General features: G+C 42.2%; 1 protein-coding gene across 3 annotated transcripts; it reads left to right on the forward strand.

The window, feature by feature from the left end:
* The first annotated feature begins 438 nt into the window (after window positions 1-438).
* Window positions 439-14,540, forward strand: SLC46A3 (solute carrier family 46 member 3). 3 transcript variants are annotated; one of them, XM_068421638.1, is made up of 6 exons: window positions 439-608; window positions 1,304-1,516; window positions 7,091-7,958; window positions 8,382-8,465; window positions 9,881-10,037; window positions 11,988-14,540. In XM_068421638.1, the coding sequence occupies exons 2-6, from the start codon at window positions 1,325-1,327 to the stop codon at window positions 12,073-12,075; spliced, it is 1,389 nt and encodes a 462-aa protein (XP_068277739.1). In that variant the 5' UTR covers window positions 439-608; window positions 1,304-1,324; the 3' UTR covers window positions 12,076-14,540. The 3 variants fall into 3 exon arrangements, with proteins under 3 accessions (XP_068277739.1, XP_068277753.1, XP_068277747.1); XM_068421646.1 differs by lacking the exon at window positions 439-608 and adding an exon at window positions 1,049-1,155; XM_068421652.1 differs by lacking the exon at window positions 11,988-14,540 and having other exon boundaries at window positions 9,702-9,954.
* The last annotated feature ends 1,945 nt before the right edge of the window (window positions 14,541-16,485 follow it).

A 16,485-nucleotide genomic window follows, 5' to 3' on the forward strand; every position in this document is an offset into this window, starting at 1 on the left:
AACCAGTATCTGTGACCCAACAAGAAGCCATCACCAGTGAGCACACAAGCCTTCTGTAGCTTGTAGAACAAAACACATCCTGAAGTTTTACAGCTCCAATGCCAGGGTGTGCTCCCTCCATTGTATACATCAAGGTGGGCAGAGGTCTTACCTAAACGGCACAACTGTGGATCTGCACCAGCATGACCTTCCTTGCCAAGCCGAAGCGTGTGCCACAGCAGCTGTGCCAACAGAGAGACCGTCCACCGTGCCTTTCCCCTGACGCACAGCACTAGTGATGTCAGACTATGCGAGAATGAGATGTACTAACTGGAGACCAGCTGGTGGCTAACAAATGTTTCTTTTACACACCCTGACAAGCCAAGACAGTGTGTGGAAGGGGAGCAGCTGTAATAAAACCTCTCTCTATATATATACATAAAAAATAAATCATGTTAGCTGAGAGTGGAAAACACAGCTGCACAGACAAGAAACGACCCACAGCTTCCTCCTCGGCCAGAGCGGGGCCATGCCAGCCCCTTGACCCTACGGGTGAAGCTGACCACCCAGCAGCGGGACCTGCACCGGGATCACTGCTATGGAGTCAAACAAGGCCGGAGCCACCGCGGGTAAGAAACATCCTCGTTGCGTAACCGGCTCAAACAAACTCTGGCCCAGTAAACACGGAGCGACAGCAACGCCCGGCACGCTGCTGCTCGGGGGTGGGATCGCGGAACTGCTGATTTGACACCATTTCTAGCAGCAACCCCACGCGTCCCCTGGCATGGGTACAAACACCGGGGCGGGGGGGGGTGAGGCGAACCTCCCCTGGTACCGCCGAGCGCCCCCGGGCCGGGGGTTCCCTCCTCGGCCCGCCCAGGCTCGTTCCGCAGCGCCCCGGCCGCTAGGCCGCGCGGGGCTGACGGACACCGACCAGCCGCCGCCGGCACCGGGGCGAGATGGCGGCGCCCGGCTTCGTCCTCTGTGTGGCCGCGGCGGGGTGGGGGTGGGGGGTGGTGCCGGACCGGCGGGGGACACTCCTCCGCTGAGGGACGCGGCTGTCGCCCTCGTCCCGCCTCTCGGTGTCACGCAGCGGCGGCCCTGCGTGACCTCCGCCGGGGGCCGGTGCGGGGCGGCGGAGAGCGGGCGGCAGCACGGCCAGCACCGGCGGGTCAGGTGCGCTCGGAGGGCGGGGGCGGGGGGCTCGTTGATGGGATCTCCCGGGCCCGTCGGGGCTGTCAGCAGGCGGGGCGGAGCGCGGCGGCAGGTCGGGTGTTTTCATTTCACGTCGATGAGGAATTGCGTTTTGTTTCGCGGTGCGCAGGGTTAAACGCCAAGCGCGGCGATGAGGAGGGTCCTGTGCGTGGAGCCCGTCATTTTCATCTACATGTTCGCGTCGTCGCTGACCAGCCCGCTGGCGCAGCAGTTCATCTACCGGCGGCTCTGGGAGGACGAGTACAACTCCACTTTCGTGAGCGATAGCAATGCCACTTACTGTGAACAGAATAAAAGTAGCCCGACTTACATCAAGCAGAAGGTAAGAGGGGGGAAAAAAATACAATTGTAAATAAACTTGCAGCCCTTAGGTGCCATCTCAACATATCATAGAATCATGCAGTGGTTTGGGTTCGAAGGAACCTTAAAGACCGTCTAGTTCCACCCCCCTGCTACAGTTAGGGACACCTTTCCACTAGACCAGGTTGCTCAAAGTCCCATCCAATCTGGCCTTAAACACTGCCAGGGAGGGGGCATCCACAGCTTCTCTGGGCAACCTGTGCCAGTGTCTCACTACCCCCTCAGTCAATTTCTTCCTAATATCTAATCTAAATCTACCCTCTTTCAGTTTAAAACCATTCCCCCTCGTCCTGTCACTACTTGCCCTTGTAAAAACGTAACGTCCTTTTATATAACCTTACTTAACCTTTTATATATAGAAAAGCAGTATTTTTGTGAACTGCTGTCACTTTACCATCTCATTGCTCCAGTGTTGCGCTGTAGGTAGTTGTAGTGCTTTAAAGTCAAAGAATTGTCTCTAGGGAGATGCTGGGGTAAATTCATATTTTAATGAGAGCTGAAAATTATCCGAGAAGATTTGGCCCAAATCGGCACTGGCCCGACATTACAGCGGGTACCACTGAGGGCTCCTCCTTCCAGTAACGGTTGTGCATGTGTTTATGAGCCATCAGTTATCTCTGTGACTTCTAGGGGTCTTTGTAACTGTGTAAAGTTTAGCAAATGTCCTGTAATTTTCAGGAATAAGATCTAGTTTAGAATACATTTATTTCAGAGGAATTACAAGAATGAAGAACGGGGGAGATTAAAATAAAAATTTTGTAATTTTAAAATGTGAAAAAAAATTTAACTGTTCTTTGCACAATCAAAAATAATTGGTGATTTACCATTTAGAGTGCTAGTCTGCCTTGTTTGAAATACAAAGACGTCAAGATGACAGCATCCCATGGTCAATTACGTTTTTCATAGTTCAGCATGCTGGATAGCTAGTTGTTGGTTGGAATCTCTTCCATTGCACTTCCAGTGCAGTTTTAATGCTATGCTCAAGCAGAGCTAACTATGGGCTGCCAGCAGAAGAAATGATCATACTCCATTTTCTTTTCCCTTCTCCCCCCTTTGCTGCCCCCCATGTGTTGTATATCGCAATTCTGCAGTTACAGGTTACAGTTGGATTTGATCGGGGCACTGATTCAACAGAAAGCTCATCTCTTTTTTTGAGCTTGTTGCTTTTTGAGTGTTGTTTTTTTCTGAAGCAGTACACTGCTCTGACACACTCTGTGGCCACGTGATTGCTGTGTCTAACACAGGGATGGCAGAGGGAGCACATTTCCAGAAGAGATATAAAAGAACCAACCTTGGCAACAACAACTGGCAGTTTAGTTGGAACATGAAACCACTTTAGGGTCAGAGAAGTAGATGACTTGGACTGTAAATTACACAGAAGATGGAGTTATGGAAACAGTCAGCTGGTATTCCCCTATGCTGCTGAAAAGGTGGCACTTGAAAATATTTGCTCACAGCCCATATTTGAATCTCTGATATGCTGCGTATGCACAAGACTGAACACCTGAGCTTATCTACTTCATTTGTCATATATAAAAGAATTTTTTAATGGTACATGCTTCCATTGAAGATGATGAAAAAAATCATTTGGGATTTTTAGCATGGAGTAGGTTCTTCCTCATGTAACAGAAGCCGGTCTTAGTGGAAAGAATGTGAAAGTAAAAAGGTCGATAGAATTGTAGTCCAGCATGCCTTATGGGCTGACCCATCAGCTGAGGAAGGTAATGTATGCCATCCATTGAAATTAATTTGGAGATAATAACCAAGTATTGTCTGAGTAATGCTTGTATGTTGTTACTCCCCTGAAGTGTTTCCTTTAGTATGAGCTCCCTGTTTGGTGCTGCGTGGGCATTTTGTCATACGGTGGCATGTGTCAATGGAAGGAGCAACTGTACGAAAACCATACGTGGTGCATACAGTTCTAGTCGCAGAGCCCATCAAGAAACCTACATTTCACAAACATTTCTGCAGTTTGCATTTGCTAGAAACCCCCCAAATTCAACCTGATTTTCAAATTGCGATCACCTATGGTTCAGGATGTAAGACTTCATATTTCTTTTTTGCAAAACACTGAAGCAGAGTGCTTAATTTCAACTGAAGTTTAGACAGCATCTCTGATTCATGTGGTGAATTCACACATTACAGGTTTTTTTGGCATAAAGAATAGAGAGTATAATTAACTTGATATTTGAGAACATGAATTCTTCAAGACGGTACTTGAATAATGGCCAATAGAACTTCTTTGTTTCCCTTTCCTGCCAAATTTCCATTCCTTCCATTTCAATGATTGCCAGCAGGGCGTGAGCTTTTGAACAGTTATGCTCTTGTCTGGATGTCTTGTCTGCATTTCTGATACCACACTTGTTACTGTAGTATAAAAATGTAAAATGCTCAAAACACCTGTTAATTTCAGTGGAACTCAGTCTCTGTGCTGAGCAATAATCCTGTGTATGGGGAAAAGAGCAGATCCAGTAACGCAGTTCCAAGCCCTTTGCTGAGAATATGTAAGGTAGGAGTTCTGGATTTTCCAAGAGCATCCTAACTGACTTATGTTTACAGATGCTGTAGTCAGGAGTGTTCCCAACAGGCCCTGTTTGGCATTGACTTTTAGAAGAACACCTTCCTTAATACTTAATTTAGTGGAAGTCCTTCCGTTCTGAGAATGGAGAAGCTTTTTACTAATCTCACCTATTTCAAAGCAAAATGTAAAAGGAAATTGAAGACAAAAATCACTTGGAGCCTGCAAAAAAGTAGAATATAGTTCAAAATGGATAGTCTTTGCAGCATTTATATTAATTATTTCTTACAGTTTGAAGGAAATCAGTCATTTCATAATAAAATGAGTCAAAAGGTAATTTGAATACAAGCTGAAGCATTCCAGTCACTGGCTTGGATAATCCTTTTTTTTAGCTCAGAAAGAGGTATATTATTAATCATTAAACATTATTTATCATACAGTTTATTTGTTATCCAATCCATGCATTTTCCTTTGCTACTCAGTAATATTTTTAAATTATATGAGCCTGTCAGTTCATCATGTCCGTACGTTGTTCAGCCTCAGGCATTGCAATTCTCTGTTAATTTAGTCCTTATATAAGTGAATTGCTTTTTCATTTTCATTCTTTTAATTTTGAAATCTGTGGTTTTAAGAACTATTTCTGTCCCTCATGAGCATTTTTTCAGAGTGAATTTGCAGATTATAAAACTAGACCTTTCTCTTCAAATGTATGTAGTTCCATTGGTTATAGTAGAGTTACTTGATTTTAAAGCAGCTGCGGGTTTGACCTATATTTTTCTGTATTCCTTTCCATTAACTTTATAAAAACATGAAGTGGGCAGCTGAGTGCTTTACACTCTAAGTGGAGTTTTTCTGTGCTTTTAGTCTTCTCGTTGGTAGACAGCAAGTCTTTTATGTCAGCAAAGTTATATGGTCATTTGTGGTATCTGGATGTGTAGCCACGTTCTTTGTGTTGCACACCTACTTCCAAAACAATGAAACCTAAGTCTTTGTTGTTTTATTCCTCCACTCCATCATGGTTCGGCAATAATATTTGTATTGTATAGTTAATGTGGGTTGAGATGATATATAATAACATGTAGTTTAATTTCTAATGTATTAGCATTTCTTTTCTTACTCATGTCTTAGAACCTGATGATCCTAGTAAAGAAGCAATGCTTGTAACTACATAAAGTTCTATTTGTTAGCAGGGGAGGAGTTAAAGATCAGAATATTATTTTCCATCTTGGTTTGTTCAGTCTTCATGGTTTTGACCCTTCCAGGGTGACGACAGTGCTGGCCAGTGGACAGTACATCGTGTATCCTAAGCTAGTCAGACACCGTCAGGGAAGAGAGTAAAAGACTCCAGAGTGCTGAGGATCTTGAGGGCTTTCCTTGAGGGCCTCAGGATCAGTTGAATTTTCCTCTTACAATAAAACCTGGTATCTTGTAAACAAAGAGATTGAACTAGAAACTCGTGGTGTTTGCCTGTAAATACAAATACAAATTTATAAAGCATTCAGCAGCTTTTCAAATTGCCCAAAGTACATTCCTGGAAATTCTAGGGGTTTTTTTCAGCTTTTGAATGCTACTCAGTGTGTATTATGTTAGCTACAGAGGAAACACCTGAAACGTGGAACATAGATGGCTTAAATACAGGCTGAGAATGGCTTGGTAAGACTTACATGGCTGTACCTGCTACTGATTGAAGAGTGCAACCCCTGCCCAAGTCAGCGTGATACCTCGGAAGACTTGAGGAAGACTTTCAGAGAGACTTTACTCTCTGCATCTGAAAGTTTCCCTTTTAGAGTATAAAGGGTTTGTGCAAATGAAGTGACGTCCTTTTACCCTGCTGCTGTTCTGTCTCATCAGGTGGTTCTCTTCGAAAGGGCTGTTGTGGCTGCTGCCTGTCTAGCCTGCATCGGTATATTAAAACCAAGATCTGAATTAGCTTGCTGAGCGTCATTTAGCAGCTGGCTTCAGAACAAGATAGTCTGTCTTTTTAAAATTGGCTTTTTTTTTTTTAGTTCTTTTTTCTACAGCCATTCATGTTATGTTAACTGGTTGTTTTCAGCTACATTTCATTTTTGTACTTCTGTTAAAAACGACTCAGAAATTTTTCACATAATAGATGTTTACAGTTTATTGTCATAGCGTTAGCTGCTGTTCCCTATGTGAATACCTGCTGTAGCCTGTCTATAGAGACGTCACTGCTTCGGACAGTTTCTGAACTCAGAGCTTCCCAGTGTTTTAAAAATTAGTTAATTCACATATCTGTGAGTCGGTATAATTTTTAATGCTGTTTCACGTTTTTGTTATTATTATTATTATTATTAACATTGTACATTGGGATGTCAGAGCAAATTCTAACCTGTTCACTTGCACAATGTGCCGGTCAGTGAATTGTTTCTTGTAACCCTCTCAGTAAGATTCTTTGGGATGAAAAATTCTCCCCTGTGAATAGGGAGCATGGGGTGTGTTCCTCAATCAAAGACTGTTTTACTACTGATTTCTGGGAGATTAAAATAGGCCCAGTGTCCTTTTGCCATACCCTGTACTGAAGGAGATACTTATGGTATAAGCACCAGCTCTTGCAAATGCACGTTCAAAAGAATTGTTCTCTTGTCTCCTTTGAAACTTTTCTGTCAAGGGTAGTAGTAAGACTGTATTTTAAGAAATAAGTTTGGCTTAAAATGTAACAAGGGATGTTTGAGGAATATTGAAGGTAAAATTACAAAAGGGGGAGTCTTTGAATATGCAATTCCTTTGTATTAGTGATTACTGTAATATAATGCATTCTTATAAACATACAGTAATGTACTGTATTTTATTATAGCATAGTATATTATTATGTCATATAATCTTATAAAATTGTATATATCATGTGTTATAATAATATAATTTATAATCTATAAACATGTACTGTGCTATACATTATATTGCATGCTAATAAGTGTAATATTATTATAGATTATATTTTTTAATATTTTTTTACAATGTATTATAGTTTTTACAATTATTTTTGTTTTCTCTTTGCAGAAAGTTCAAGAAAAAGCCTCTGTTTTTAATATGCAGTTGGACTTAACTGGGGCAGTTCCCAGCCTTATAGTTGCCTTTGTCATTGTAGCTAATGGGGATCGCCAGGGACGCAAAAGGTCTTTAGTTTTACCATCAGTGGGAGCTTTGATTGCTAATATTTGCCTCACGGTAATATCATATTTTTCCTTGTCACTCTCTGTCCTATTTGCGGTTGCATTTATTACTGGACTGTTTGGGAGTATGGCAACTTTCCTTGGAGGAGGCTTCGCTTTTATAGCAGATGTGTGTCACGATGAGAAGCAGAAGACAACGCGAATAGCTGTGGTGGATTTGATTTTTGGAGTTGTATCTGGATTGGCAGGACTGTCATCTGGCTACTTTCTAAGAGGAATAGGCTTTACATGGACATTTGTGACAGCATCTCTGCTTCATGTCATTAATATTATCTATATTATATTTTTTCTGGAAGATACAGTAGGTGTATCTGAACACCAGGTACCAGTATCTTGTAAAGAACTTCTAAGAGAGACATTCTCTGGAGTGTACATGCTTTTCAAAACTGCCCCTTATAAAAAGAGAGTTTTAATCACTGTGTTACTTTTTACATTTATGACTTACCTGTTTACTATGGTTGGTGGGAGTTCGCTTTTTACACTCTATGAACTGGATGAGCCACTCTGCTGGAATGAAGTATACATTGGATATGGAGCAGCTGCGTTCACTTCTGTCTCTCTGACTAGTTTTTTAGGAGTTTACTTATTTTCTAAATGTCTCAAAGACATTTATATTGTCTTTATTGGGATATTTTCTTACATTGGAGGAATGATCATGGCTGCCTTTGCCAAAACTACCCTGCTCATGTTTTTAGGTGAGTTCAGAATCAGTTGTTCCATTGTCAAAAATATATATGAAAATACTGCTATGTTATCTGTAGTGAGTGCAGTTGGTAGATATTGGACATAGCTGTTGAAAGGGTCATAGAGAGGTAAAATATACAAGGTTGGGTCAGACTGATTTAGGATTTAATTAAAAGATGAAGTGTGTGGAGAGAGAATGGAATTACTTGCTTATGATTTAGTTTTAGTGCCATACAGATATATATTGGATTTATTAATTTCTCCATGCTCAGATAGTTGTGTCTCAGTGCACTTCCAGTTTGACTTTTCTATTGCCTTTTACTGTTTGGGGATCTGAGCATTCAAAAGTATATGACTAATTCATTTGCAATGTATTTGTAAAATCCTGGATTTTTATTACTTCATTGTCTCATGACTGATTCATTGCTTTACAGTAAGAGTGCCATCTTTGCTCTGCTTTATGCCTATTCCTGTTCTCCGATCCATGATGTCAAAAGTGGTTCTCCCTGGTGAACAGGGTGAGTAGAATTTGTTTTTAAACAACAGAATAGTACGGTATTTCAGAACAGAGATGCACCAAGATTACCTTCACACAAACAGATATGTGTTGGTATTTTTAACACTGCTTTTCTTTCAAGTTCCATATAATATGACGCTATGTCATGGTATTAATGGCTTTTGATTCAGAATTTAATATATACAACATTGTGTTTAAAAACTACTGCAAGTTTCAGCCTTCAAAGGAGATATTGCTCTAAAAATAAAGACCATGGGGAACTTGAAGCAGGGGAATGCTCAAGATTTATACAGATATGATTTCACAAATGCTTCTACATTCACAAGATTTTGACATGCAGAGAAAGGTATATTTGTTATTTAGTCGGTGTCACACTGAATAATTTAGAAGGGTAAGCAGTAGGTGGTCAACCTTCAAAGCACTTGAAAACAATTTGGAACCTGAGCTATGTATCCAGCTTCACAGGTGCCTGTGGCTACTTAAACGTGTCCCAAAAGACATATTCCTTTTTCCTTATGGAACACAGAAAAAGAGCATGTCAGTCCTCAAAATGTGGCTCTAGTATCCCATATTTTGCTTTTCGGGGGCATATACTTTCTAGAAGCATTCTCCTGAGTTGCTTGGGTTTAGTTTTTAAAAGACATATCTTTATACACTAAAACAAAGATCTCTTTGTACTTAACTATGCTAACATACTCCTCTGTTTCTGCAGTTTCTTGGCATTATTCAGGGCTTTGGCTACTTGAGTAGTTTGATGCAGGAATCAGGTTACTTCTTGTCATCCTTTTCTGCTTACCTGTTGTGATTTTGTTTATGGTCCCATGAATATGAATGCAGCTTGGGAAAATGTGTTCAACAAGACACTGATGGGATAGACTGCCACTGCAGTGGATAGTTCAGTGCAAAAAAGGTTGCTTCTTACCTTTCAAAAATGAGGAGGAGCTGGTTATGTGCTGAAGAAGCAGTCTTTGTTGGATCAGAGCCTTTTCCACATACAACGGTGAAGATTAGGGAGGAATTAAAATAAAAGGGTAGAGTGAGAATCGAGAGAAGAATTGGATGGGGTAAAGGATGGAGATGTGCAGAACATGGTTAGTGAGGATGAACAGTTTGAACTTCATGTGTTAAGCAGATTCAAGAAAGTAGGTATGGTGATGATAGCATAGTAGCACAGAAAAATAGTTTCCATGATCAAAATGTTGTGGCTTTTTTAATTTAAAAAACATTTCTTTTGTAGGAGTCCCCATGGAAGACACTTTAATAGCAAAGACTTGCGATACTCAGGTGCTTATTACTCACATACTTGCTAAAATATTGTAGATAGATCTTTCAAAACAAGTTTAAAAACTTTAGTACTTTAAGATGGTTTTGGTTTTATCTTGGTTTGTTTGTAATCCATCCATTTGTTTTTGGCAGGTGCTGTGTTTGCTTGTATTGCCTGTTTAGAAGTTGTGACCGGCACTATTGCACTTTCAGTTTTTAACGTTCTCTATGCAGCTACTGTTGCATGGTTTTCAGGCTTTAGCTTCCTCTTTTCGGCAGGCCTTTGTCTCATTCCACTGGCTGTCCTGTGGTAAGTACAGATCAGGAGGGTGCTTCTGACTGCTTTACCAGTAATTTCTGTTTTGACATGAGTTGAAGCAGAATGGTTTAGTGCAGTAGTTCTCAAACTTCAGTGTTTTCTAGTGTGCTGGGCTTATTTCATGTGTAGCCTTCCCTCCAGCTTCCACCCAGTTCAGAAACTGCTTATATCTAGCAAGCCTATGGAAGGTGCAGAGGGCTGCTGGGAGTTGGGCAGAGATGAAATGAGGGGACATGGCAGCATCTCCCCTGGGGGGATCGGATAGGAGAGAGGGAGCCCAGGCTATGGGGGATGCTTTCTCTCAGTGAGGCTTGTGACCAGTCTGTGAGAGGACTGGCTCCGCAGCTGCTGGTAGCTGTAGTTTCCTGTTTTTCCTCTCTTCACCACCTACTCCCCTACACCTCGATGGAGTTTTTCCATCATCAGCCCTGTCTGGCCCTGATACAGCTACCTCCCTTCAGCTCCATGCTGTGAACTTGTCACCTAATTCCACCAACCTGGAATCTGCTCTGAAGGTACTACTAGTGGGATGCACCATATCCTTGACTGCATGTGCGTGCCTTCCCTTGGTTTGAGACCTTTACATGTGTCCCTGAGGAAAGCCTTTGACAAAGAACAAAAGTAACAGATCACTTGAAAGGCATGAGCTTAGTTTTGCAGTCTGAGCTCTTCTAGATGCTAATGAGGGTTGTAAACATGAACCCAGTGAGTTTAATGGAAAGTTACCTGTCCCGGTCGTTGGTGATGGGTACCTTGTGACCCAGTGCCACCAAAATCTATAAAAGATCGGCACTAACTTTAAGCCCTATGTGAATAAACCTCTAGACATGTTTAAAAAATATGCCTCTATAGCATTTGCATCTAATCATATCTAGTGGCCATCTAGTAATACTGACAGTGAAAGGTCATTATTTGTGAGTATTCACAAAAATGAAGTTCACTTTACATGATTTCCAGTATAAATTATGTCTTTTTAGGATGCTGGAACATAGATCTAAATGACACAAGGATCACTTTTCATTAAATATATTCAGGGGGAAAAAAGCTGTTTTTCTTAAGAGGGTGGTACTCTTGCTGGAGACTTCTATCTTTTTTCCTGATGTTTAGACTTCACCTCAGTCACCTTTTAGCTCTAGATCAACTGCATTTTAAGTTTTAAATAGGCAGTGATAATGCTGTAGGTTTATAACATTTCACGTAATTTCAAGTCTGTGCCTGCCTGACTACAGTGTTTTACACGGTCTATTCAGAGAAGCTGTACTAATGGTAACTTAAGATTGAGGTAATGATGGGTCTCAAACCTGAGGGAATTGAAGCAAAGGGGTCTTGTGCTGAGTGTGGAGAATACTTTTCAGTAAAGTAATAAAAAAGTGAGGAATTCATTTATGTTAACAAAGGCTCAGTAAATACTTCTGTTTTACTAAATATTAGTTTCAGTTTAGTTCAGTGCTGTATGGTGGAGAGTTTCTGTTAAGAAAGCACTCTGTTCTGTGCAAAAGGCAACAGGTATATACCATCAATTAGTCCATCCTGCAATCAGGACTGTAGTCCATCATCACCGTAAATTTATGGAAGTTATTTTTCTTTTCCTGCTATCATTAGTGTCTCAGATGTCCCACCCTTTGAATAACCTTTCTCCAAAACCTTTCTTTTAAGAGTCTCATGCAGTGTTACTATTTAAGAGCAGAAAGGGTAGTTGTTCCAGTCTGTAATAGATCAGGCCGAGTAGTTTAGTACTTATCAAAGACAGCAGTAATGATATTGTCTAACTTGTGTAATAAGGGCAAGTACTGTCATTGCTTTTGTTTACCAAGATATGTCAACAGCTTTGTGCCACAGAGGATGGCTGTAACAGGGCTATGGAGTGTGTTTGTTGGTGCTGAATCAGCTTGCTATACTTAACTATCTCAGCTAAAGATATGTCTTATCTGTGTCTTACAGCTGGCTTCTGTGCACAAGCTGGAATGGGGAGGACTTGGCTCTGCTTGTACCTGAAGAAGTGTCCAGCATAGAGAGCGTTGATAGTTGAACAGAGGATTAACCTACCTGAGTTTTCTAATCTGACATGCAGTGGCAGAGACCATTATGTCATACAGAGATCACAGAGATAACACAACAGTTGCAGATGCAATCTCAAAGTGGCCCTGCAGCTATGAGCACTAACTTGGTAGCACTCTTTATCCAGTCTCTTTTTAGCACTTGAATACAGCTGGCTCATATACTTAACTATGCAAATAGGCTGGCAATGGAGATTTTTAATGCTGCTTTCAGCATGAAGAAAAAAATAAGGTAGGATGATACTCTCTTTCCACTTACCTTCTCTCAAGTTTGAGAATGTGGGTTGTGATACATCTTGTATCATTCTAAGTGGGGTGACAGAGATAAGGTTATCAACTCAGAGGGTGCTGGCAATTCTGCTGAAGCCAGTGGAGCTCATGCCAGCTGAGGATGGCGTCCGCTGTGTGCATCTTAAAAGCCCTGTCTTAATGGTGAAGCCCTCAAACCTGTCTAAAATTACTAAACTAAAAGGTACTTGTTTCAGAAAGCAACCAAACTGGAGGCAGTACTTGCACCTGCTGTAAGAAGACTTACTGCTCTGCAATTAGCAGAGTGTTTGTGCAAGTTTAATGTATGATGTGTGGATCTTGCCTGTGACTTGGTTCTTAGAATGAATTTTCACACAGAACCATCATACTTAGAAAATTTCCACCTTGCAGGGTGTGAAGTTAGGCCATGCCTACATTTTGCAGAGCCCATATTGCACATTTATTTTTATCGTTTTCCATATATTAGGGACTGCATACAGACACCTCTGGTTTTTGTCCCATAGATATTTCTTGTTTTCTAGTTAAGTTGGCTGTACTTGTGTTTCTTCTAGTGAAAGGCTGTAATAGCATTTCTTTTCAGTATATCTGATTATTTTTTTAACAACCCTGAAATGAGGTGAACAAATTTGAATCAGGCATCTAATCACCTTGCAATGAATGCAGCATAATTTATGAGCACTTGAACAGCATTTCTCATCTTCAAAGCACTTTACAAATGCTATTAAGAACCTCCTTCCATAATAGGTATTATCCTCCCCGTTGCACAGAGAGAGAAAGCAACAGAGAGGACAAGTGACTTGCCCGGTGCCACAGTGCAAACTGGTGAGACTGCCAAACCTAGAAATCAGTTTCTGCATTGACTGTTCACCTTCTTGCTTGAGATCTGTAAGCAGAAATTATCCAGAGTATTAGCTTCTGGAATGCACAGCACAGAAGTGTAAATATAACACCATGTTAGGGATGACTCCCATGTGTTTTTTTCAGAGACAGTTGGACAGCTAATACTGTTGGGATCCCTGAAAGTACAGGTGGGTTGTATGTGACTCTCTTCCCCCAAAACAGATCAGGTAGAGAAATCAAGATAACATAAAGTGGTTGACATTCACAGAGGAAAACTCTAGGGAAGCAACTACAATGTGGGAACTCACTTCACGTGCATACCACGTAGGATAAAAATGAAGATGGACAGAGCACGTGCTGTATAATTAATGATCTGCTTACAGCCATTAATATCCATCACGTGAACAGAGTACTCCTCAGAGCTTCTCAGTGGTACTCCACCAAAAAAATTAGTACCACATTATGATACTATTGTAGATCCTTTTTGTTTGAATGACAGTATTGTTTCCAAGCTACATATTGTGATCACTGAGAAGTTTCAAAGAGGGTTCAAATAAGGTAAAGGAGAGTTTACACTATCCAGGGGACCGTCGCCGGTGAAAACAGTGCAATTTATCCAGGACAGGGGGAACGCATATTTACACTGCTAATAACTACAGCCAGCTCTTACACTTCTGATGTTGGCAATTAAAGATCGTTAGCTTTTTCTAGCTGATTTACTGGCCAGTAAATGGAACTGCTTAACTCTCCTCCCTTAAGGTACCCAAGTTGCTGCCAATTTGTTGGGAGAAGCAAGCTGAGCTTTACAATAATCGGTGGGTCCAAAACATAATGAGTACTTTTAGAGAGATTAAGAAAACACTGATGTAAAGGATTTCAGCACAAAGATTACATTGTCTTCCTTGCCTCTTCATTATGCAGTTATGTAAGGCTTTATGAAATTAACTGTTTCACACAAAACTGCCTGGAAAAAGTAAAGCAAATCAAGAAGGGGTATGTGCCTTCACTTGCTCTTCAATTCACACCTCCACTAGCACTCAGAAGGTGCAACAAAGCAAGCCTGTTCCACAGGAGCGTTGTGTCGGTCCAAATGAGAAAAAGCACGTACGCTTCAGGAATGGCTTTGTTATGGTTTGATTTTGCTGTACCAAGTACTTGCTGTTTGCGAAGTATTTCTGGTAGATGCAGCATTTAGAACTGGCTGTAAGTTTAGGTCAGAACACATGAGGGATGTGAACTGTGTTTCTGAAGTGCCTAGCGCAGTGCAAGCTGAGGAAACCAGGTACTAATGTGCTTCAGATAATTAAAATCTTCCAAGTTTATAATAATTGCACTATTTGTACATAATGCAAAATTATTTTATTAATAATAAAGTTTGGTTTTTTTAAACTGTTACGTTGTATTTGTAGTTCTTGCTTTGTTTTTTGACAAATGGCCAATGGAGTGACTGGTGGAGGAATGTTTACGTGAACAGAAGCAGCAGCACTATGATATCATCTCTTTTTTGTGGTCATAACAAACAGCAATGCAGGAAGATGCACTTGGGGAGAGGAAAGGATGCTGCCCTGAACATCAGCACCAAGAGAAGGTGGGGAATTGCAGAGCGGGGATGGCACTGCTGTCCACAAGAAGTCAGGGTGGGGGCTTGTGTTGCACCTTGCAGAGCCGTAGATCTGCAGGCGCCTTTCTCCCCTTGCCCAGGTTGGGCCAAGGCGAGACCAAGGCAGGGTCTGTCCCAGCTACACTTTCCAGCACACCTCACTTGGCATGCCTCTGGGTTTGAGGCTTGTACAAAATAGGGAGACGGGGCTGCGCCAGGAAGCCCAGTCCCCAGCTCAAGACACTGCAACACTGCACAAGTGTAACCCTTCCTTTTCATCTCAAAAGCTACTTCCCTCAGTCCTGTTTGAGCCCCATTACTTTATTAATAGCATAAATTCTTGCACAGGCCTCTTCACATACCATTTGCTTTCCAGCCTGGCTAACCCCTAAGATCAGCTTCCTTACAGACATAATGAACAATGCAATTTCCTTGCTCTGAATATGGCTTGATCTCACCCAAGATTATTATAAAGTATACTAATCATGGAACAAAGCCACCTAGAAATTATGTCCAGCCTCCTAACCTGTGTCCGCTCTTTCCTGCACTCATGAGAAACTCTACTAAACTACGTATCTTAATGTAGTTTTGCTCAGATACAATAGCATCCTTCTTTCAACCAACATAAGAAAAGGCTAACTGGCTAGATCACAGAATCACAGAATCAAACAGGTTGGAAGAGACCTCAGGGATCATCGAGTCCAACCGTTGCCCTGACACCACCCTGTCAACTAGACCATGGCACTAAGTGCCATGGCCAGTCTTTTCTTAAACACATCCAGAGATGGTGACTCCACCACCTCCCTGGGCAGCCCGTTCCAATGTCTAATGACCCTTTCTGAGAAGAAATTCTTCCTAATGTCCAACCTGAACCTCCCCTGGCGAAGCTTGAGGCTGTGTCCTCTTGTCCTATCGCTAGTTGCCCGGGAGAAGAGGCCAACTCCCACTTCACTACAACCTCCCTTCAGGTAGTTGTAGACTGCAATAAGGTCACCTCGGAGCCTCCTCTTCTCCAGGCTAAACAACCCCAGCTCCCTCAGCCATTCCTCGTAGGACAGACCCTCCAGACCCTTCACCAGCTTGGTCGCCCTCCTCTGGACTCGCTCCAACACCTCAACATCTTTCTTGAAGTGCGGGGCCCAGAACTGAACACAGTACCCAAGATGCGGCCTCACCAGTGCCAAGTAGAGAGGGATGATCACTTCCCTAGACCGGCTGGCTACACCATTCCTAATAGAGGCCAGGATGCCATTGGCCTTCTTGGCCACCTGGGCACACTGCTGGCTCATGTTTAGCTGGCTGTCGATCAGCACCCCCAGGTCTCTTTCCACCGGGCCGCTTTCTGACCACTCTTCCCCCAGCCTGTAGCGCTGCATGGGGTTGTTGTGGCCAAAGTGTAAGACCCGGCACTTGTTCTTGTTGAACCTCATGCCGTTGGTCTCAGCCCATCTATCTAACCTGTCCAGATCCCTCTGTAGGGCCTTCCTACCCTCCAGCAGATCGACACTCCCACCCAGCTTGGTGTCATCTGCAAATTTGCTGAGGGTGCACTCAATCCCTACGTCTAGATCATCTAGAAAGATATTGAACAGCACCGGCCCCAGAACTGAGCCCTGGGGAACACTGCTAGTGACCGGCCGCCAGTTGGACTTTGCCCCATTCACCACCACTC

This window comes from Nyctibius grandis, chromosome 2 (assembly GCF_013368605.1).
Source record: "Nyctibius grandis isolate bNycGra1 chromosome 2, bNycGra1.pri, whole genome shotgun sequence".
Classification (NCBI taxonomy): Eukaryota; Metazoa; Chordata; class Aves; order Nyctibiiformes; family Nyctibiidae; genus Nyctibius; species Nyctibius grandis.

Bases quoted from the DNA above. Each gene is read 5' to 3' on its own strand.
- SLC46A3 (XM_068421638.1), top strand. From the start codon at position 1,325: ATGAGGAGGGTCCTGTGCGTGGAGCCCGTCATTTTCATCTACATGTTC. The intron at 7,959-8,381 runs GTGAGTTCAGAA...ATTGCTTTACAG, and splicing joins TACCCTGCTCATGTTTTTAG to TAAGAGTGCCATCTTTGCTC. The intron at 8,466-9,880 runs GTGAGTAGAATT...TGTTTTTGGCAG, and splicing joins GGTTCTCCCTGGTGAACAGG to GTGCTGTGTTTGCTTGTATT.